At 44.1% G+C, this 22,065-nt stretch overlaps 1 protein-coding gene across 1 annotated transcript; it reads left to right on the forward strand.

Annotated features, from left to right (window-relative positions):
• Positions 1 to 10,370: 10,370 nt before the first annotated feature.
• On the forward strand, positions 10,371 to 12,763 carry HOXA11 (homeobox A11). The gene is made up of 2 exons (XM_064166938.1): positions 10,371 to 11,031; positions 12,531 to 12,763. Exons 1-2 carry the CDS (start codon positions 10,371 to 10,373, stop codon positions 12,761 to 12,763), a joined length of 894 nt encoding a protein of 297 aa, XP_064023008.1.
• The last annotated feature ends 9,302 nt before the right edge of the window (positions 12,764 to 22,065 follow it).

Genomic DNA, 22,065 nt, shown 5'->3' on the forward strand with positions numbered 1-22,065 from the left:
TGATACACTACTCCACGACGTCCGTCCCTGCATGCGGCTCGGAGATAATTATTATTTATATTCTCCACGTGAGAAAATTATTCCTTATATTTCCCGCGTAACTGAGACTATTTTTAAATGGTGATGGAGAACTTCTTGTGCTTAGCTCGTTGTATAGAATTACATATGCGAGGAGTTTTATTTGCAAACGTAAGGAGAAAAAAAAATTTCAGAAGAAGGATTTGAAAAGAAAACAAACATAAAATTTAAAAACAAAACGTACATGATCAAAGTACGGTCTATTTCCTCAGCTCCCATGACATTAAAACACTAAGTTTAACATTTTAGCGGATGTGCTGGGGGACTCAAGGGACAGAGGCAGCAAGTTATTGCTGTATATTTAGCATGTTTATTGAAACGTTAATGTCAGAGCAATATTTTATTCCCTGTGTAAAACGAACAACATAATGAAAGACAAAAATATATTGGTTTACTTTCATTTCAACTAATTCTTACAGGATTATGCGATCTACACTTTAACGCCCAGTGTCTGGACATACTGGATGTTCTTGGTCCCTCAGATTTGAAATTCCCGTGAACAGAAAGTGGCCTTATGTCTTTGATGCGAGTAGATGGGTACAGCGTATGTTTTCCCACCAAGAGAATAATCCAGTATTTAATCTGTCCCCTCCTCGAGCTCTTGGCAGTAGCAAAGGTGGTTTGCTATGGGAAATAAACCTTGACAGGAGCATATTTCCGACGGAGGAGGGGAAGGGGAAAAAAAAAAAAAGGAAGAACTGCAAAACTGTATCTTTTTCGGCAGCTTTTTGCTCAGAAAGATTCCCACTTAAAACCTCTCTCTAGCTGAGATGGCTTCTCAAGAAAATGGGGGGAAAATACGGTGTTTAATGTCCAAATACTCAGAAGGAAAAAAAAATTGTCAATTTCTTCTAGAGCAGAGACTTGACTTTGTATGTGTCTGAAAGAACCTCGGCCTTTAGCCAATAAATTAATTAAAAAGTGAAAAAAAGCTATGATGACTTAAATAAAACTCCAGTCCTGGTGCATTTCAGCATTCTCCGTGGGCAGCATTAGCAATAAAATCAATACAGTGTTAAAAAAAAAAAAAAATCTGGCAGAAGGCCGTTTGTTGCCATTCATAACTTTTAGTTGCGTTTTAATGCACTTTAATGATGATTTGAAGAGATGGCCTTCCGAGAGATGGTTCTCGGTCCAAAAAGAAAGGGAGGAGGGGGGGACGGAGGTCTTTTTCGCGTGAGCCGGCGTGATGTGGGGCAGTGGGTGCCGGCTGTAGCCTCAGGGGTCCGGCCGCTGGTGTTTTAACCACGCCATGAGCCCTTCCCTGCCCCTCGGGCCCCCACCCCCTTGATTGCAGTTGATTCATGAGCCAGGGTACGAAATGCAAATGTTGATTAAGTCTTTCCTCCCTCCTCCCTCCGGCTTTCCTCCCGCCTCCGCACCCCCTAAAAAAAAAAAAAAAAAGAAGAAGAAGAAGAAAGAAAGAGAAGAAAAAAAAAAAGTTGGGTGTTTTTCTTTCTTTTCTTTTTTTTTTTTTTTCTCTCCAGTGAATAGCTTCAACATGGCGTGCTGAAAGGCAGAAGCTTTGCCTCTTCCTAGATCTGAACTGTGATTAAACATCCCCAAAGAGAGCATCTCTCTTCCTCCCACCGCTCCCCCTCCCTCTCCTCCCCGTAGCGTAGAGGAAAGCGCCCTCTTCTACGTAGGAAAGGTCAAGTCCTACAACGCACAACCCACGGTCATTACTGTACTGTGACCCGGGGTGTACTGGGGAGGAACGGCCGGGTGTCCCGTGATCAAAAACACTGGGACTTCTTTTTTTTTCTTCTTCTCTTGAGATTGGAATCTGTGGACAGCATTTTAGCCTTCTGCAATCACCTTATGCTCAAATCGACATCGGAAATCCTAGGGGACCAGGATAGACAGGAGAAAAAAATACGTAGCGATAGCAGTAGTAATAATAACAGCAATAATCGTCATTAGCTGGCAGGAAGGACGAATGTGCCCTAGTGGCTAGATTTCTCTCCTTCTAAAGGCAACAACAACTAGAACAAAAAATATATATATATAAAATCCCAAATCAACAGCAACCCAAGTCACTCGGAGATGGAGAAGGAATGTTTTGTGGACCGGGCATATTTAATCTGTAAGGGAGAAAACAAAAAATATGTGCAAACCATCCTCATTGATCTGGAGATCTACAGCCCAGCGAGGGATCCTAGCTGTCAGTCTCCGTGGGGATATATTTTTGCACAGGCGAGAGACTTCTGGATGCTGGGGTAAGATTTTCATGCTCTTCCTGGAAGCCGATGAATGTTTCTCCTCTCCCCTCACTTGGTGGCGAATTAAGCAAACAACCAACAGCAAGCATCCACCCTATCCCTTCACAAAGTCCTCTGCATGACTGGAGCAAAGTCATTTGGAAGGCCTTTGTAGAGGGTTTCTCAGGCCCTCGCTCTCCCCCCCCCCCCCCCCCCCCAGCCCACCCACCCGCCCCGTTCCTTTTCTCGCCTGCTGTATGAGGACGGGGCGCTTGCTGGGGGACCTGGTTGAAAAAAGCTGCCTGGGCTGATGCTAATAGAGCCGAAGAGCCCTCTGAGCGAAGTAAGATTGCTTATCCTAGCTTGGTTGTTGACTCCACCTTTCCCAGAGATGCTGGTTTCCATCCTAGCATAGGTGGAAAGCAAAGAAGGCTCTTGGGTGCAATGTGGGCCAGAAGAGGCTGAGGTCAGAGTCCAATACGCGGGCAGACTCGCAGATAGAGCTGCTGGTTACTTGGCTTTCTGCTGTGCTGGGTTTTCTCTCAAATTTGGGTCAGGTTGTGTGCAAAAGTGCCTCTCGGGCTTTATTCCAGGTTGGTTTATTCTTGCATATTCTCATCTGAAACTATTTTAATAATTCAAGAGCCGGGGAGGAGGGTGAACGTCTCTGTCTGGTAGAAAGTAGAAGGAAGGATGCTTAACCTGTCTGCTTATCGACATTGCCTGTGTCTATTTGGAGAGAAAACTGCCAGCCGGGCGTTGTAACCTGTCAGCTTAAATTAATCTGAATTTCGTCGTGATCGCCTTGATTTTAATGCAGCAAAGAAAATGCTTTTATTTTTTTTTTCCCTGATAGTATAAATCGGTCCTTCTAGTCGTCTTGGGAGAGGAGTAACGGAAAATAACAGTATTTTAAGTCTGGGTTTATCTTCCGAGATGCCTTCGGGTAGGCTTAAAAAAATGACACATTTAATATGAAACAATCTTGGATGGGCTTCCCATCCAGCTAGTCGTTGTTTGTGTTTAAATATGTTAGGGTTTGTAAAATTAAAATACCGTGCTCTATGGATGATAGGTGGGAAAACAAAACCGAAAGAGAAAGGGCGAGTAACCTACACACTCCACCTGGTCTGAATCGGGGAATTTTGCCCAAATTCCCCTGGCCTCTGCGATATGAACTTGTCATGCTGATGAGCCCGAAATTCTTTGAAGTGATTTTGGTATCTGCGTTTTCCCAAGAGCCAGGAAAGGGAAATCAGCGGGATCGTGAGCGGGTTTCCACTACGGCACAGGCAAGAGCAGCCATATTAAGCTTAGAGGGAGAGATGTTTTTATTAGTATCTTTGCGTGACATATGAGAGGAAAGAGAAGAAGCGGTCTGAGCTGTACGTGGGCATACCGTTGAATAGTCAACTACAGCACGTACTTCAAGCCCGTGTCAGACAAATAGCTCCCGATAAAGGTTACACAAACACCGGTACCTTCATTACAGTGCAATTCGGAGCGTCCACCAAAATAGGAAGTTGGGGCTCTGAAGTCGTTGATCTGTCAGCCCCAATATACTGATACTTCCTGTACCCACCCCCTAAAACAATTATTGATGAAGAAATATCTTTATTTTGGTGGGTTTCATGATATGTGAATAAGGTTCTCCTATCAATTTAGCAACACGGTACTGTAAAATTTAATGTGTTTCTTGTCGAGTTAGGCAAAATTAAAAAGCAAAACAAAACAAAATTTCGTAAATCGGTGTTAAAATTCAATGTGCATTTATGTCCTATAAAATTCAATTTAACTGAGAATTCCAGACGATTACCTTGACTTGAATTTCTATGGCAAAGTGTGGATCTTGGCATCAAAGGAACAAGAAGATAGAACGGGCTTGTCTCGACGTTGAAGCAGTTTACTTTCTGTAGCTTTCTGCTCTTAATCCAGAAGACACATTATATGTCTCATAACTCTGGTGTGTTGTTTGCATCCTGAATTGGTAGGCAGAAACACACTCGTTTGTCAGAGACAACACAGAGGCGGGATTTTTCTCTCACCGAATATATTTTCAGGATTAACAAATCTAAGGTCAAGTTCAAGGCATGAGTTGCAGCAATACTTTTAAATGTAAGTTGACGTGGGAGTGTTTGGCCAGACTTCTTTTTTTTTTTTCTTTCCTTTTTTTTTTCCCTCCCCTAACGTGTCGAGTAGAGCGGCATCCCGGGCTGCGGATGAACTTTGCATGGGAACATCGTCTGAGTGTGGTCGTCTGTAGGGATAAACGCGCCGTTTAATAGCACCACACTTTCAAGGAATCGCTGTGGATGTCCACTAAGCCTCTCTGATTAATTCCACGCAAAATACATCATCAGGAAAGGAGACTGATACCTGCTTACTACTAACAGTGCCAACCACCCGGTTCTTCGTGGGTCAGGGTCGCAGTCGGTGGTGCCTGCTTTTCTGTGCCGGCTGGTTATAACCAGGGAAATTTGCTTTCTCACTCGTTTCACTCTCACTGCTTAGTCTAGACACCCTTCTCTCGCACCTTGTTTTTAGCGGAAGTCCCTTGCACCTGCATTCGGATAGACAGGCAAATACGAATGACTGGATGCGCATTTTCTTTCATGTGTTCGAGGCAGTTGCGAAGAGCGTTCAAGGGAAGAAAAGGAGACGTTTATGGTAGCACTCCATTTCTGATATACTTGGCCGCCTGAGAAAATAATTACCTAAGCCTTGCTTTTTATCAAATCTACCTCCGTTCTCTTTCAGCGGCAATCTATGATCACTAAATACAACCCAAAATTTAGAGAGATTCAGAGTCCCTGAGCCTGGGGAGCGCAGGACTGGAGAACATGGAGGTGAAACTGAGGGTGGGGGCATATGGAGTTATGAGAAACTCGCCGAGGTTCTGAAGGCGGCGGCAGTCTGTCACAGTAGCGAATCGTTTGGCTGCAAAAGGGCAACAAAATAGTTGTGGAAAAAGAAATTATGCCTGCGAGAAGCCTCCTCTATTGGGAAACAAACAAACAAACAGCCATCTATGATTCGAGTTGTTGCAGCTATCAGAGTCATTTTGTATTCAGATAAAGCCCTCGGACGTTTATCATCTGAAAAGGATGCAAAATATCATGATTGGTCGCCAAGGACGGGTAGATCTCCGTACATCCCTCACTGATTAATTCTAATGGTCAAATTGAACAGGAGAGGGAAAGAAACCCAACAAACCCCCAAAACACTCACTGAAGTTTATCCATCTCAGTTTCATAACAAGATAGAGACGGTGATGGAGGAATGGATTTCAGTAACTGAAAATAAAAATCAACCTAAAATACTCTATACCTAGAGAAGGAAAGGTTTTGAAGATGTTCAAGTTCTAAAAATAATGTAATGCGATTAAATACTACAACAACAAATAGTCTGAGTAACCTTTACTTGATTCATGTTTACATCTCTCCTTTCTCTTTATACATATTCTGCATTTTTCTAGCAAAATCGCAACCATATCGCTTCAGGCTTTGGACAATAGGTAACACTTCCTATATCACACCAAGGGACTTCTAACTCATTGATGTAAAAAAAACCCAACCACATATTATTCAGAATATTTGAAAAAGCTACTGTTGTAACGCTAGGTTGTATTGCAGTGTTAAGGGAACATAATTAGTTGTGGGTTTTTGTTGGAATTTTTTTGGTTGGTTGGGGTTTGTGTGCTTTTTGTTTTCTTGTTTGTTGGGTTGATTTATTTTTTAATAAATAGGTGGTTATGTATAGCTTGTTTTCAGACAAAAAGATAATCAGAAAAGTAGAACCTCCAGTTAAGAACTTCTGAGCCCGAAACACTGAAAATCCAAACAATAAGTATCCTTTCTGAAGATGCATTCCTGGAAATTTTTGTAAAGAATTGCACCTTCTGGCTTTCTTTACACCGGAAAAGGTGGGAAGAAGGGCTCTTTTTCTTGGCAAGAGCGTCGTGAATTTCCTATTACTACGTTTTCCTAATGTCTTTGGAGGTTGTAACCAACCCGCGAGTTTGCAAAATGCTGTCCTAATTCTTGAGATGTTCTCTCCCGTTCGAATCGTAACACCGCTCACCCTTCCATGCGAGAGGAGCAGCAGCGATTGAAACCAGGGATCATGTAATATTTTAACTGTCTCCTTTCGACGCAAATCCCTTTTAGCACATGATTCTCCTATTAATTACAGGCATCCACTCTACTAGCAAGGTGAATGGTCGGCTTCTTTTTTTTTTTTTTCTCTTTTTTTTCCCCTCCCACACAAATCCAGGTACAAAAGACAGCAGTTTAGATACTGTAGAACTTGACCTTTCAGAGACGAGCGGTGCTAAGTTAAACAGTTCGCTTTGCACGCCCTCTGTATATGTAAAAACTAGTCTATCGTGGCGTCCCAGATCTGTTTATATTCCTCCAAAGAAGAGATGTAGCTTTTTTCATTCTCTTTGTTTAGCTTAGCTATGGGGAAATATGCTCTCAGCCTCCCCACTTCTTGGCTGTGCTGTCCTCTGCAAAAGCGTCCTGCAGCAGAGCTCCCAATTCGAGAGAGATTTTACCCTCTCTAATCTGGCCGAAATACATGAGAAGGCGTAACGAATGCATTTTGCTTCTCCAAACGAAATGCCTGCCTTTGTTTATGTTGTTTTCAGTGAGGTTAGCAAGGGGAAGGCTCGATTTTCCCCCTTCCTCAACGCGGAAGTCCCAATTACTGTATTAAAAGAGCAATTCAACGTTAGACCAAATCATCAACATTGATAATTGTGCTGAACACAGCAACTTAACAGCAGGCTCCCTGCAATTACCCACACATTCCGGAGCTTTAAGCGTACATTATCTCTGTTTCACTTAACATCAAATAAAGCAGAGGAACAGTTTGTGCTCTGGGTGTCTACTCGCTCCTAGACAAGCTGCTCCCCTTGAAGCCTTCTCTATCAGCCTCCCCGATTGGAGGGAGGCATTTTGGGGTCCTCTGTCGCTGCAAACCCACTTGACTAAACAGGCTGCCTGGTTTGGGAAGGGGAAACACAGAGCCAGCGTTCAGAAACTAGGCATCGGGGTTGCACGTGTGCATGCTGTGCAAGCACACATATGCCCAGACACACTCACACCCACGCACAGGCACACACACGTCTATTTCCAGCTGCCTTCTCGCTCCTCTTGTCTTAAATTCCCTTTGTTTCCCAGAGGCTGCCCCGACCTCTGGCACGGCGGAGCCTCGTGCGGCGCCACAGTCCCTGCCACAGAGAGGAGTGGAAAAGACCCCCCCATACAAACCTGTACCAGCTATGTTCCCCATTTCTAGCCCCAAGGTTTGAAATTTATTGAAATGGGGGCTGCAGTGAGTCCGAGGAAGTGGCGTCCTGCGATTAAGCGTTAGGCAGCTCTGTCATGTCTGCGCTGACACAAGCTGAAGTTGACTGCCAAAGTGCTATAAAACCCCAGGTCAGTCTAGAACTGTTTTCGTTCTCCTAGACGTGCTGTGTTCAATTATAGCCTTAAAAGCCCTAATACAAGTACAAGAATTTGTTTGCCATCACACAGAGGCGGGGCGAGGCTCTGCAATGGTGGCGCCTTTGTTATCTCTAAGTCACTGAAATCCTTATACATTCCTTCTTGTTTGAAGGGAGGGGTGTCTGCGTGTGTACAGGGTGCGAGGAAAGGTTTTTAATCGATGCAACTTAAGGGTGAGGGGGACAAAGGGAAAATAAACACTGATCGGGTATTGAAAGTGGGTTTGCGACTCCCCAACCTCACACCCTCCCGCAAAAGCTAGAGGGGAACTAAATGCGAGCAAAAATATAGCCTTAACAAAAAGGCAATCAAAGCTCTTGCACCCCCAGCTCCAAATCAGGAAGAAAAGAAAAATACTGATAGAGGGAAGCCCCCCAAACCCTTTTACAATCCCTAAACGAAACTGCAGTCTTCTGCTACCACTACCCTTTTGACGCTACGCAATCTCTTTCCATCCACTTTCTAGCAAATACGTCAAGCTAGAAGATTAATTCATTAATTTCAAGTTCAGCTTGCAGACATGCAGCAAACATAAGAAGTTCTTGCAGCAAACCAAAATAAAGAGTTCATTACAGGGATACGTCCAGAGCATTTGATTTGTGAACGGTTACCCTTGTAAAATAAGAAAAAAGGCATATAAACATTAATGCTAATAAATTAGTTTACTCCACTACAAAGTAATTACTTGATAATACTGGATTTACAGCTTGAATTCAAGCGCAATTGTTAACTATAATGTAAGGAAAATACATAATGAGAATATTTTCTCTGTGCACAAGATGATTAGATTTGTTATTGAGTCAGTTACGATAAGCTAAGCAATAAATAAACAAATCGATGTTGACATTTAAATACCGAAGATCTCCAGAATTTACTAGAGAACTTTCTCCGGATATATAAATACTTCCACAGTACTGCAGAGGAAGAGGGGGGAAAACCCAAATACTTTTCCCCCAGCATTTTCCTTTCCCTTCCATTAGCTTACAAAGTCCATGGGGGCATGGATCTTGAACTATATCTAACTTTCTAAGAGCATCGACTTCACAATAGCCCTTTGCTGCTCTGTTTTTCTATTTTGATGAAATCCAGCCGGAACTCAAATATTTGTTTTCTGTAATCGAGCATCAGAATAGCAAAAAAATATTTTTTCCGAGAGCCTAGGGATGTCCATGCCTCAAAAGGTGCTGTATTCTTTGGCGTATTTCTCTGTTTTCTTTGGCTCTGTTCATTCGGTGGGGTGTGCATTTTTATTGGCAGAGAAGTACTTTTTAGTCTCTGCCCTGTACAATTCGCTTTCTATATCATCTCTTTCATGCAACAATAGTAAAAGTTTAACCACGTTTTTAATACAGGTCTCTCTGGGTCTCAGTCTTCAGCAAGGGTATGAACCAAAAAGGAAAGTATCACGACAGGGCAAGTTTGTTCCTAGGGGTTAACAGTACGTCAAATAATTTTAACTAGGCTTCTGGCAATTAAACTAGAAGTATTTGTCAAGCCAGGGTAGTCCAACATCCACTGGTTTTCCAAGTATTTAGAGGCAGTATTGAGACGGAGAGATCCGCAAACACTTTTTAGCTCCGTGGTCTGTAATTTAAAGGGCTTGCTGGCGTTGCGAATGCAAGGAACGGTTCGGAGAGGGTGAGGAGAAGGACCCTGCGTCCTGAGAACTCGACATTGTTAACCACCCTCAGTAAAGCTTGTCTGAAGCCGCGAGAGGTATTTGAGGTTAATATGTAAGTAAGGGAAGGAAGACACTAAGCGCTTCGGAAGTGAACATGAATGCAAGCATGTAATCTATTCACCATGAAAATCAGTGCAGACTTGACCCTGGCACATTCTTCCTAGTAAGGTTTCCAGAAAAACCCTATGGGGCGAAGGCTTTTTTTTTTTTTTTTTCCTAGGAGGAGTTGGAGAAGCCCAAACGGACCCAAATCAAACAAACACACACCAAAAAAATCACACACACACACAAAAAAACAACACCACGAACAAACAAAAACACAAAACCAAACAAACAAAACCAAAACAAACATCCAAACAAAAAAAACACCCCAAAACCTACAGCCGATTTCTTCAGGATCTTTTCCTGATCGGAAGCACCTTTCCAGAAGAAAGTGTGCCTGCATCTCTCCTTCTCAGAGCCTTCCAGCGAGCCGCCGAACGCCCCAGCAAGCACACAGACAGACAGAAAGGTCTCACCTAGCCCTAGGGGGACTGCTAAGTCTCTCTGCTTCAGAGCCAGCGGGTGCCATGGCCCAGGCAGCTAAGACTGGGGCAGTGGCCAGGCGGGTGTGTGTGTCCCCCGGGCTACTCCCGGGCAACCTGCTCTGGGCTCGCCCGTAGGCGCTGGCGACGAGCTGTTGCTTCCCCCCGCGATGGCCACAAAGGGAGCGGGGCCTGGACCCGCCGCTCGTCAATGTCAACGTCGGGCCACGTGACCGCACCTCCCTGCCGCCGGGGAGAGCTTTCCACGTCAGCTTACGTCTCCCCATCTCTTACTTCACGGATCTGCTTCAAAGAGGCAGCTGCGTTAGAGAATCATGTTAAGCTCAGCTAATGCGGAGAAGCCGAGGTAGCCCTAATGATGGATTTTGATGAGCGTGTTCCTTGTTCCTCTAACATGTATTTGCCAAGTTGTACTTACTACGTCTCGGGTCCTGATTTTTCCAGCCTCCCTTCTTTTTTGCCCCAGACCCCGTCTTCTCGCCCTATGACATACTCCTACTCCTCCAACCTACCCCAGGTCCAACCTGTGAGAGAAGTTACCTTCAGGGAATATGCCATTGATCCCTCCAGTAAATGGCACCCCAGGAACAATCTGCCCCACTGCTACTCCGCAGAGGAGATCATGCACAGAGACTGCTTGCCTGCCACCAACACTGCTAGCATGGGCGAGATGTTCGGCAAAAACACAGCTAACGTCTACCACCCCAGCACCAACGTCTCCTCCAATTTCTATAGCACGGTGGGCAGGAACGGGGTCCTACCCCAGGCTTTCGACCAGTTTTTCGAGACGGCTTATGGCACGGCGGAAAACCTGTCCTCGGCGGACTACCCGGTAGACAAGAATGGCGAGAAGGCGCCTGCGGCCGCCGGGGCGGCGGCAGCGGCAACTTCAAGTTCGGAGGGCGGCTGCGGCAGGGCGGCGGCGGAGAAGGAGAAGGAGAGGCGGAGGCGGCCGGAGAGCAGCAGCAGCCCCGAATCATCTTCCGGCAACAATGAGGAGAAATCCGGCAGCTCCAGTACGTATAAAGGCAGCGCCCGAGAGCTTTTAGGAAAGGCAGCTTGAAACCTAGCGCACCGCCGCTGTTAAATTTTTATATGCTGTTTTATAAGCATATAAGGTTTATGAAGGGCCTTTAGATTTCCCCCAACAAAACTTTGTTATAAAAGGCGAGATCACGTGTTTAGTGCTGAAATTGGCCGTGAAATACCCACCGGGCAATGGATGCCTTATTTTTTTTTTCCTTTTCTCCTTTTTTTTTTTTTTTCCCCTCCCCTCCTTTTTTAAAAAAATAATAATTAAAAAAGAAAAAAAAGCTCCGTGGTCAGCTCTCGAAAAATAATAACGCATCTTCGGTGCCTGTAAATTCGGCAAAAAAAGGAGATTCGGTTTCTTTGATATCAGTGTAATCCAGTGATTTTATAAAAGCCATGTGTTGCACCACAAGTCTAGTTAGGAGATGAATTCAAAGCCTTCACCCTTTTAACGATTGCACTAGAATAGCGTTTAACAGATAAAGTAGCCGCCTGAACCGTACCAATATATTAAAATAAACAAATTAACCTAAAGCTGGCCTTTTTGTCTAAAGGAAGCCATTTTACTAAGGCACTGTGGCAATTACGTGTTGCCTTCTGTCCAACAGTTTGTTACTTACAATTGTTATTCAATCTGTCAAAGTCTGATTTTTTTTATGTGGGCTTTTTAAAAGGCAAAAGCTAGTGCAGAGTTCAGGGGGAAAAAATGCCTCGACAATGAACCGTACCAGAAAAGGAAGTTTTTAAAGGGCTAGCATCTAAGTTTAATGCATAAAGCTCCTGAACCTTGAAACCTTTTTATATGAACTTTAAAAGCGTAATGGTTCATCGAGAGGAGAATACCTCGATGCGGTGGAGGAGAGCACGCTTGGAAAAAAAACGTCTGGGGGAAATTGAGGCGCCTTAACCTTGGGCTCAGGGGCTATTCCTCTGCTGGGGATGTGGAGCTGGGACTAGTCTAGGGAGTGAGGGGGAGATCCGAGCGGTCAGGGGCTCTGGGAGGGCTGGCGCCGGGTCCTCCTGCCCGGTACCGCGCAGCTTGGGGTGGGCAGCCAGGTGATGGCCGCTCCCTGAGCAGCTCCGTGTGCGTGGCGCCCAGCGGAGCAGCCTACAAAAGCTTTCCTCCGGCTCGTGAAATCTGCAGGAACCCCCCACCATCACCCCTTCCTCCGGCCGCCCTCCCCGCGGAGGCAGAGAGGCCGGATCCCTGCATCTCTGCGGGAGGTTCGTCCTGCCCGCTGCTTGGGGCCGCGGTGCTGCGGGACCCGGCTGATTCCGGTGAGCCCCGGTCCCAGGCTGCCCGCACCCGTTCAGGCGAAGGGCTGGCGCTCAGCCTCTGATCTACCAGCGCCGGCCCCTCGGTGGGCAAAACGCATCTTTTCCGTATTAGTGTATGCCTGGATGTTCCCCCAACACCTCTCCTCAGCCCCTGTCGCTGGCCCCCGCCGGGTCTCAAACGCTTCTGCCTTTCTTCACTCCACAGGTGGACAACGTACCCGTAAAAAGAGATGCCCATACACCAAATACCAAATTAGAGAGTTAGAAAGGGAATTCTTCTTCAGTGTCTACATAAACAAAGAGAAACGCCTCCAGCTCTCTCGAATGCTCAATCTGACCGACCGCCAAGTGAAAATATGGTTTCAGAACAGAAGAATGAAAGAAAAAAAAATTAACAGGGACAGATTACAATATTACTCAGCTAATCCACTACTTTAAAACTCATAGCATTTTTCAAAACTAGATTAAATTCAGATTTCACCCTTGACAAGGTCAAGCCACAGGGTTACATGGAGGAAGGAGGTGTGTATCTGATGGGACTAGGAGAATCCAAGGTTTTACCTACATGTAAACCTACTCTGGAACGTCAATTATTATTTTATATATATATATATACAGAGATCAACTGGAATCGATTTGATTTTGACACACATGGCATCCATTTCTAAACGTGCACGTCACCTCTGAGTGCAAAATCCATACCTCTTACCTTTCCAGGCACTGCGGATCACCCTGCTACCGCTTTCGGCAGGCACAGGCGGGGACTGCACATCTCTGTCCCCGGACTCGCCCACCCCCGGTCCTCCTCGCCCCTGTGCTGCTGCGGAACAGCTGTCTGGAGACTGCCAGGTCGAGCTCACCCAAACAGGACTACTGCAGAATACGAACTCTAAGGAATAATCTTTTGTCCTTCCTTCGCAGAAAATATCTAGGTTAGAGACAGTTATCCGCTGCTCATGGGTTTGAAGAGAGAATTTAAGGGACATATACACACACAGAGAATTAATGGGAGGAGGGAATGACATGCCTACACCTTCACGAGGCCAACCGCTAGCAGTTGTACTATGGATGTAGTGATGGGTGTAACAGCGCTTCCTTTGGGAGTGTAGGGAAGGAGGGCGTAGGGGAAAGGAGATGACTACATAAAAGAATTATTTACTTAAAAAATCAGGTATAAATTCACCATGTATTGTAAAGAAACAATCGCTGGGGGGAAAAAAAGGCAGAATTAAATTAGTTCTTGGTTTATTTATGACAACTATGGGTTGTCATCTTTTCTGAGACAAATCATATTTAAATACTAAAAATAAATCGACAAAAGAGTGTGAAATTCAGTCTGTTTAAAGAAACAACTCCATAAAGGAAACTAACCTTCTGGCTTCTGGCTCACAAACTTTCTTCAGGAAATACCTGTGGAGAACGAGAGTTTAGCAAATACCACACAACACTTAATTGAAAGTTGGAGTTGTGCAATGCAGCAACATTGGATCATTAAAATAACTCGATTGCATGTTCGTTTAAAGTTGTCTAGTGAGGAGTTTAAACAGAAGCCAAACAATGTAAATATGATAATGTGTTGTCGTCTACTTTAAATGACACGAGCTCTACATTGTCACCCAGTCGACATATGCAAAGAATGAAGAGTTGTTCAGAGTTATTTTAAATATCTCTAAATATATCTATATATTTCCCTGCAGGAACCAAAGCGTGGAAAAAAAAACATTAAAAAATAAAAGAGGAAAAAAAGGAAAATATTTAAAATTCTATATCGGTTTACGAAAGATATGATGTTCTATTGTTAAGGTAATTTGCTGTTGAGAGCATCTGAATGTATATTTCATACAGGAACGGTGTTTTACAAGACTTGTAAATACTAATTAAAAAACCTCCTCCAACCTATTTTGTTCAAACGGCCTTTTTATTGTTATTATTAATTATTATTATTTCTCCTGCTTGATTGTGTTTCTTCGGGGCTAAAGGGTGTGGAGATTCCTTTACTTGTGCAACACGGTGGTGATAAGAATGTGTTTTGATTCAGAGATTTACCAAATCGATGTAATTCCTTTGACACGGTTCACAAAAATGCCAATTCTTTATAGGACATCACTGTTTTCAGTATGTATCATTTGTATGTATATACAGTTTTCTTTTAATATGCAGAAGTATTTGGTTGCATGTATACAGTGGAACAGCACACAAGGAAAATAAAAAGAAAGAAAGAAAGAAAGAAACTTTACATTTTTTACTCTGGTGTTACGTTACTGCACATTCTTTTATTGATGTAACTCTGGGATCCGAAATTCCTCACGATCTCCTTCAGTCACTGGGGGCAAATCATTCCTCTTTTGTGAGTTATGTCATTATATCCTCTACTCTGGAGTTCTTGGTCAAGCATTTTTTTCAGCAGGTCAAAGGAGAAGGAAAAGAAGTTCGATTATAGCTTGCTATGTGTTAGGCCTTTTACTTATCCTGCCCATGCTGGCCTGTGCTTGATGGTCTGACGTGACATTGCTGTCTGCTTCCCCCCCCACATGCGTCCAGGAGAACTGCTTAAGAAGTGTTTGTGGTGTTGGTAGTGTTTGGGGCAGGATTTATAAGCCTTGCACCAAAGGGAAGGTCCAAGCCAGGTGATGGATGCTGTCAGAAGTGTGAGAGCCCTAAGAAAACGGTGGTCTTTAGGGGGAAGAAAAAAAAAATTCTGCATAGTAGTGTGATGGAAGTGGACTGTTTGAAATTGTCCTTGATCTCTGAGGCCAGAAGGGGGTGGACTGGAGTGGGTGGGGTTGGGCAAGAACGGCTGGATGGAGAAAGTTAAGGGAGGGGAAACAGAAAACCCAAATTCCAAACAATAGCTGAGATAGGAATGTGTTTTGGGAAAAGTGTTTGAACCTTCAATATTGACCCTAATCGTAATCAAGAAAAGAATGTACATTCTGTTTTGGCATTGTTTACTGGCTTTGAACTTCTGTATTGCTTGGACATCACCCATAACCTTGAGGTGAAGGACTTACTGACTTTGGGCCTTTGTTGACAACTGCCATCCAGCCAGACAACGTCTACCCAAAGGAAATGTTAAAAAGTGAAGGGGGGAAAGGGGAACTTTGTTTGTTTGTTTGTCTAGTATGCAAAGGGAAACATTAGTTAAAAGGAGATGGACAGATGGATGGGCAGTTGGAGAGGGACAGAGAGATGAATGGAGAGTTGAGTGGCAATGAAAGTTAAGCCAGCGAGCTTCCTTTCCTGGTTAAAAATTAACTGGCATTCACAGCCAATCCTAGAAACAGTGAAGCCATCGAGTTGTGGTTGGGGTTTTGGTTTCCTAGCCTAATAAAATCGCATTCTCTGTATTGCTGTGACAATGTGTCCATAAAAAACAAAAAGTGTCCGTGGCTTGTCCTCTCGCCTCACTGAAATACACCCCTATAAAGCCTGCAGAGGTTCTCCCAGGAGGTTCCTACACTGGGAGGTGAGCGACCACTGCCCTCCGCCGCCGCCCTCGGCGGGGCCCCGCAGCAAGACGACGGGCGGGCGGCGGTGGCGGCGGTTTGGCGGATGCTTTGCCACAAGATGGCGATCTTCAGATCAATGTCAAAGCCGCCCAGGGCGAGGGGAGCAGCCCTGGAGGAAAAAAAAAAATCATGGCCTTTGTTCAGTTTGCATCCCTGAAGCAGCACGGGTAATTATTACACTTACTGGGCTCCGCGTTACAAAACGCCGCTCAGGATGTCTGGGAGAGCTGCTGAGGCTTCTCGGTGGACTTAAAGTTTCCTAAAAAAATTGGAAATGCGCGAAGGTAAGTGTTTTATGCATCATAGCCTGCGTGCAGAAGGGCGAGGAGTGTGCGATGGTCAGAGTGGTACCTAGAGAGCTGGGGTGGCCCCAAACACCATCACTGAGCACGGCAGAGAAGAACCGCAGAGAGGGGAAGCGATGCAAGAATCTGGTGATTATGATGTGAAATAATGTAGAAAGGACTTGCTAAGTTGCAGTTGACCTTTAATTTTTCTCTTCGTGAAGTTTTGGCCAGCCGCGTGGAAAATCCACATTATCTGGAAATATTTTTTCAGAGTAACTTGTAGCTTTTCTCCAGTTATTAAAAAAAAAATAAATTAAAAAAGGTAGCACTGGAAATATTATGAAACTTGACATTTATGTGTGGAACAGTAGATGTCTTCAATCAAATAGATCTATGGTAACACGGACTGCAAATGACAGACAATTCTGACAAACTTATTGGACATAAACTGTAGTTTAGGTAGAGTCGTTTAGTAACTTTAAAGGGTAGTCTGCTTCCTTGCAGTCAAACACAGAATGTGCTAAACAAGTTTTGACACATTAATATTTAAAAAACTACTCATATAATTGCATATTAAGTCAGTGTTCATGCAAGACCAGATTTGAGTTCCTATCTGTCTGTCTGTCTATCTATCTATCTATCTATCTATCTATCTATCTATCTATCTATCTACTATCCGTCTGTCTGTCTAATCTGTCTAAACGAGCACATGAGCTGTAAACAAACAATAGTCACACATTCTCGTGTGCTTAGGGTAGCTCTGGGTTGTAGCTTTGAAATTCTATCCTCGCTACGAGTATCCTTAACTCCAGGTTACTTTTCTTGCCCATAAAAGTTTCATATGTTTTGGTTATGTCTCCATTTGAGAAGGGCAGGAAGGAAGGTGGTATTATGTGGAACAGATACTGGTTTGGCTACATATTTTAATCCACGTGTTTCAAATTTTGAATATCTGTCCAGGGGGAAAAAAAATTAAAAAGGAAGAAGAGATTTTTTTTGTCCTTGCTCTCCTATGGAAAATAATGCAGCTTGCCTGCAGTCTTTTTAAAGAAAGAGATCTTTAAAATTGCGCTTCCAGTGAACAGCGGCAAGAGCAGGTTTTAGATTATTATCGGAACCTATCGATTTCGTCAAAGATGCTCCATTAAAACCTCGGGGATGTTGATCTCTTCTGACCTCTCCTCGGCAACACCAGGACGCGAGAAGCCACTTGTCGGGAAGTAGCAGGGCGATTTGAGGGTCCCTTTGCAACATTTCATTTTATACCAGTCAAGATAAACTCAGCATATTTTATCAAATATTTATTTTTTCCTCTTGTTGTTCCCCTGCCTCGTTCAATGCTGGGCTGAATAAATCACAGAGACCCCAGTAGAAGCTAAAGCGCCCTCTGGTTACCAATTGTTTACTGACGGCCGCGGTCATAGGATAATATTTTAAAGAAACAAACTTATTTCTTACAATAACTGTTTATTATTTCACACGATTTGGGTTTGCATATTTTGGAGAGAAGAGGCAAAGCCAACTCAGTGTCTAAACTGTGTTTAATTAATCGTGTACTCAACTTCAGCTCACATACCACATCCAAACCCCTGGGAGGCTTTTTCATAAGCTCTTCGGGTTTATGTTTTGTTGTCTTTTTTTTTTTTTTTTTTCCCCTCTCACAATCTTTTCATTAAATGCTCTGAAATCGAAACTTCAGTCCAACGTGTGTGTCTTAGAGCCAAGCTATACCGCAACTACCAAAATATACTTGTGTATGCATCCAGTTTCAAATCCTTAATACAGCTGTGCCGCTCATCTCTTGCAATTGAAGGCGTATACTTATAAGACCGACTTGGCTGTGTAGGATTTTCCCCACACATATACAACCCAATACCGTTGTTGCTCCTGCACGGTGTTTGGGGCTCTCTGGACAATAGAAAGCTCCGTTGTTGTTTCCAGTGCCGGATAAATGGCGAAGAGATAAAGCCCTAATGAATTGGTCTGGGTATATTTTGTCCTGCCGCACGCTAGAATTCGGAGCTCGTCAGAATTACTTGTAAAATACCTTCCTAATCCAAATGAGTAAACCGATACACACATTCTGTAAAACACAGTTAGAGGAACAAGCCTCTGAACGGATGGAATAAAATTAAATCTCAGCCTAATTTTTAACAGGATAATCCGCCAAAACAAGACAACCTCCTCACCACCACCAGCAGCGTGAAAGAATTTCTAGTAAAAATAAAATTAGTCAGGTTATCATTTGTCACCTAACTTGGCACAGACGCAGTTCCCAAACCTCCTGTTTGAAATACGCCTTCTTTGGAGCAAATCCAGGGAAAAAAGAAAAAAAAAAAAAAGAAGAAGAAGAAAAAAAAAAGAAGGAAAAGAAGGAGAAGTCTGTATGAAAGGAGAAATCTGGCACACACGCATCTTCCTGACAACTGACAATTCCAATATCAAATAACTATACTCTGATTGCACTAATTTTTGGAGCTGTATCATTCGTAATCCAAAGCTATGGTCTTGGCCAGGCAGAGCATGCACTCCTGCAGCAGCCTGAAAGGCCATTTACGCTTTCACAAGTTGCAGTTTGCCTGTGTCTACAAATAAAAGTATATTTTAATTAGCTCGCAAAATGCGTCTTTGGATTAACAGCGCTGATCTTTTGGGTTATAAGGGGCAATAATAAAAAGATAAATCACGGTTTTACATGATGCATTTTGAGATTTCCAGTCAGAGTTCGCTTATGCTGAGCTGTCGGGTTTTTATTTATTCCCTTTTTGGTTTTAATTTCAGTCCAACCAATAAAACAGCTTAACGATGCTATTAATATAACTATTATATTTTCTTAGATCAATAAAGTTTTATTTTGATAATGTTGTCTATGCACGCTGTGAATTTGGATTCCCGGCTAAAGCACCTTCTTGTAGGTTTTGATATTTATCAGAATTTTATTTGCTCCGTTTTATGGACCCTAGGATAGCTTTACTTACAGAAGCAGAATTTAAAAGAAAGTATTTCTCGTCCCTCGGCGTCCACAATATTCTTTAAAATGTCTTTTAAATAGGGGTTAAGCTCCAAGGGACGTATTGTTAAGCGCTGGAAATGCAGTAGCTACAGCAAACGCATGCCAAATTAGCTCAGTTTAGTCAGAATTGACCATTATCTTTTATAGTTACGAATCAAGTGAACATTATTAGTTTTACTTCACTGGTTTTGACGATGCTGGTTACTATTTGCCTTGGCCTTGTTAGCGATTAAAGAAAGCGGAGATAATGCAACGCCGAGCTGAGTTCATGATCTAGACTAAGTGCCTTGACCATCAAACAGGCACCGCTCACTTCGATCAGTACAGCACAGCCTTGGCAGCTACTTCAGGACCTGGCAAAGGGGGTACAATTCAGCGCTCTGACACAAAACCTGAGAGGGTAGGCTAAAGAAAACTTTAAACCTCCCGAATAGTCGCTGGCCTTCGTGTCTTTTGTCCTATTTCCCTGGATTAGCTTTCAGGAACAGAGAAGGAGCCAACTCGTGTTTCTTCCAGTACATTTCGAGACATTTTTTTCTGCCTGACGAGGATTGCAATGCACTTTTATAATCCTTTTGCCCCTTTAATCCATTTTTTTTTTTTTAAAGGGAACTGCTTCTTTTTTCAACAGCTTTGGAGATATTTCAAGTGTTGCTCCTCTGTTCCGTATAGCTTTTAGGTTTGCAATCCATTTCTATTTAATTTGGCAAACGCAAAATAAACATACCGCAAGAGTGAACTTCCCCAGAGTAATTTTTATACCTGACTTGTGTAGAGAAATGTATTTGGAAGGCAGCGTTGGGGCTCACGTTTCATTTTATTTAGATCTGTATTTATAATGCTAAGCCTATTGATAATAGCCTTCCTGTAAACCAGCCAATAAACCGGTGCCTTATATGGTATTGCGTTAGTAGTGATATGGCCCTCATAGGAATCTGATAAGGGTTTGTCCATCGCACATTAACACATCGCAGGGTTAGCTTGGTTGGGTAAATACAAACAGTATCACTGGGAGAAAAGCGGGGACAAACAAACAAAACCCCCCAAACCAACCAACCAAACAAAACCGCCACAAACAGCTCGAATGGTTTCTATAGGCGGTAGCATATGCCCCTGTCACAGCATGCCGAGGGTTGGTCAGAGGAAGCCGCAATGTGAAGCTCACCCCAAAACACTCTGGGAAAATCAGAGGGTTTCCATAAAGCTTTTATGAGTATTGCGAAGTTATCTCAGCCTCTGTCTGCCCTGGCTCTGGTAGCGGGCGTGGAGAGAGGCTGGGGAAGGCCCCACAGGCTCGACGCGCCCGCGGGGACTCCTCCGAGGAAATGTCACGCCGAAGAAAAGGCATTTCCCCGTGGTAGGCCCAGACTGTATGACTTAGACCACGTGGAGCTTGTCTGATCCGTGGGGCCCGGGGGGAAGGGGCCTCCCCAGCCCCTGCCTCGCGCTTCTCCCCGGGGCTGTTTGAACGCCAAGGGTAGGTGCCGGGGGATGTTGGACGTCCGCGCCGCCCGGCAGGCAGCGGGACACTACTCTCAGGCAGAGCAGCAGGGTGCCAGACAGCGGCTCTCTCCTGGGAGGGCCCTGAAGCCCGCCTTGCTCCCGCCGCTGCTTCCCCTGGAGCCGTAGGGGAGAGAGAAACGAGCCCTGCTTCTCGGGGATGGACAGCGAGCATCGGGCAAAATCCGCCTTGGTCTAAAGAGCCCTCATTTCGCGGGCCAGGCGATGAGGCGACTTCGAAATGGCATAAGCGAGAGATGATGGAAGTGAAAGCAAGACATCATTAAGCGATTCATTAAAAAATCTGTCTCTCTGTCTGCGTCCCTGTCTGCCTGATATTTGTCTGCGACCTCCGCCATAATTACATATTGACTGGTCAGGGCTGTCTAGTATCTCAGAAATCATCTATTTACTCTTTCTATTATTTAGTATGTTGCTTATGAAAGAGACGATGCTTTTGAAAGGATGGAAAGTGAATGACTCGTATGGAGGAGTGTATACGTAAAAATGATAGCCCAAATATAAACATATCAATAAACAGGGCGTGCAGCATTCTGCGATGATCCATTTGAACTGCTCGCATCTGGATTCTTTCTGTGGCATGTGTCTGGCTTTATATTTTACATGGTAATCAGACCTCGGGAAGAATCCAGCGTTAACTAAAGCATTAAGAGCTGTAACCGCACAATCAATCCTCCTATAGTGGCCTTGCTCCCTAAGAAATTCTTCAGCGCAGCAGCAAGTATTTTATCTCCAGGAAATTTAAGTCCGGCCTGGCGTTGTGGTTGTAATGTTAGGCTGGAAGCACCCCTCTTCCTCGGTAGTTTAACGCGAGAGGCACCGAGCCCCTTTACGGTTTCAAATGATCCGTGATAAACAATAACACGTCTTTTATTTCTTAAAAACCGAGACAATCAAATAAAATGAGCAGAGCCTGAGCATAAAACACCGGGCGAGTCGTGGCTTTATTAATTTCGTGAGACACACAGGCTGTGGAGGGATGTGAGCAGGCACTGCTGCAAGAAAGCCCAACCGCTGGGAGAGAGGAATGATAGTAAAAGCTTCATCTGGACACCGCTTCAGCCTAGGTATAATAAACATCAGGGCTGCCGGGTTATTTTATAGCAGTTCTTGTGAAAAAAGGAGAGCAAAACTTAGAGCCAGTAGTAGCAAAGCCTGCTCCTTCCCCTGGCCAGAACCCCGGGCACTCGCCCATGTGGGCGAAGTGTTTGCGCCTGTGTGTATGGAAATCCATATTACACATTAATATACATCTATCTCCCAAATTCAGAGGTCGACCTGAGAGCAGCTCGGTGCATACGAAACCAGATGGGGAGGGGTTGCTTGGGAGGCCCGGGCTTCCATTGGCTGCAAGCGTCTGCCGTGGTGCGGGGATATCTCTAATCATATTCAGCATGTTTTGCACAAGAA

The sequence above is a fragment of the Pogoniulus pusillus genome, chromosome 28 (genome assembly GCF_015220805.1).
Source record: "Pogoniulus pusillus isolate bPogPus1 chromosome 28, bPogPus1.pri, whole genome shotgun sequence".
NCBI classification, from domain to species: domain Eukaryota; kingdom Metazoa; phylum Chordata; class Aves; order Piciformes; family Lybiidae; genus Pogoniulus; species Pogoniulus pusillus.

What these genes read in the sequence shown, in the direction of transcription:
- HOXA11 (XM_064166938.1), top strand. Translation starts at nt 10,371, where the DNA reads ATGATGGATTTTGATGAGCGTGTTCCTTGTTCCTCTAACATGTATTTG. An exon ending in GGAGAAATCCGGCAGCTCCA is followed by an intron (nt 11,032 to 12,530) that starts GTACGTATAAAG and finishes TTCACTCCACAG; the next exon opens with GTGGACAACGTACCCGTAAA.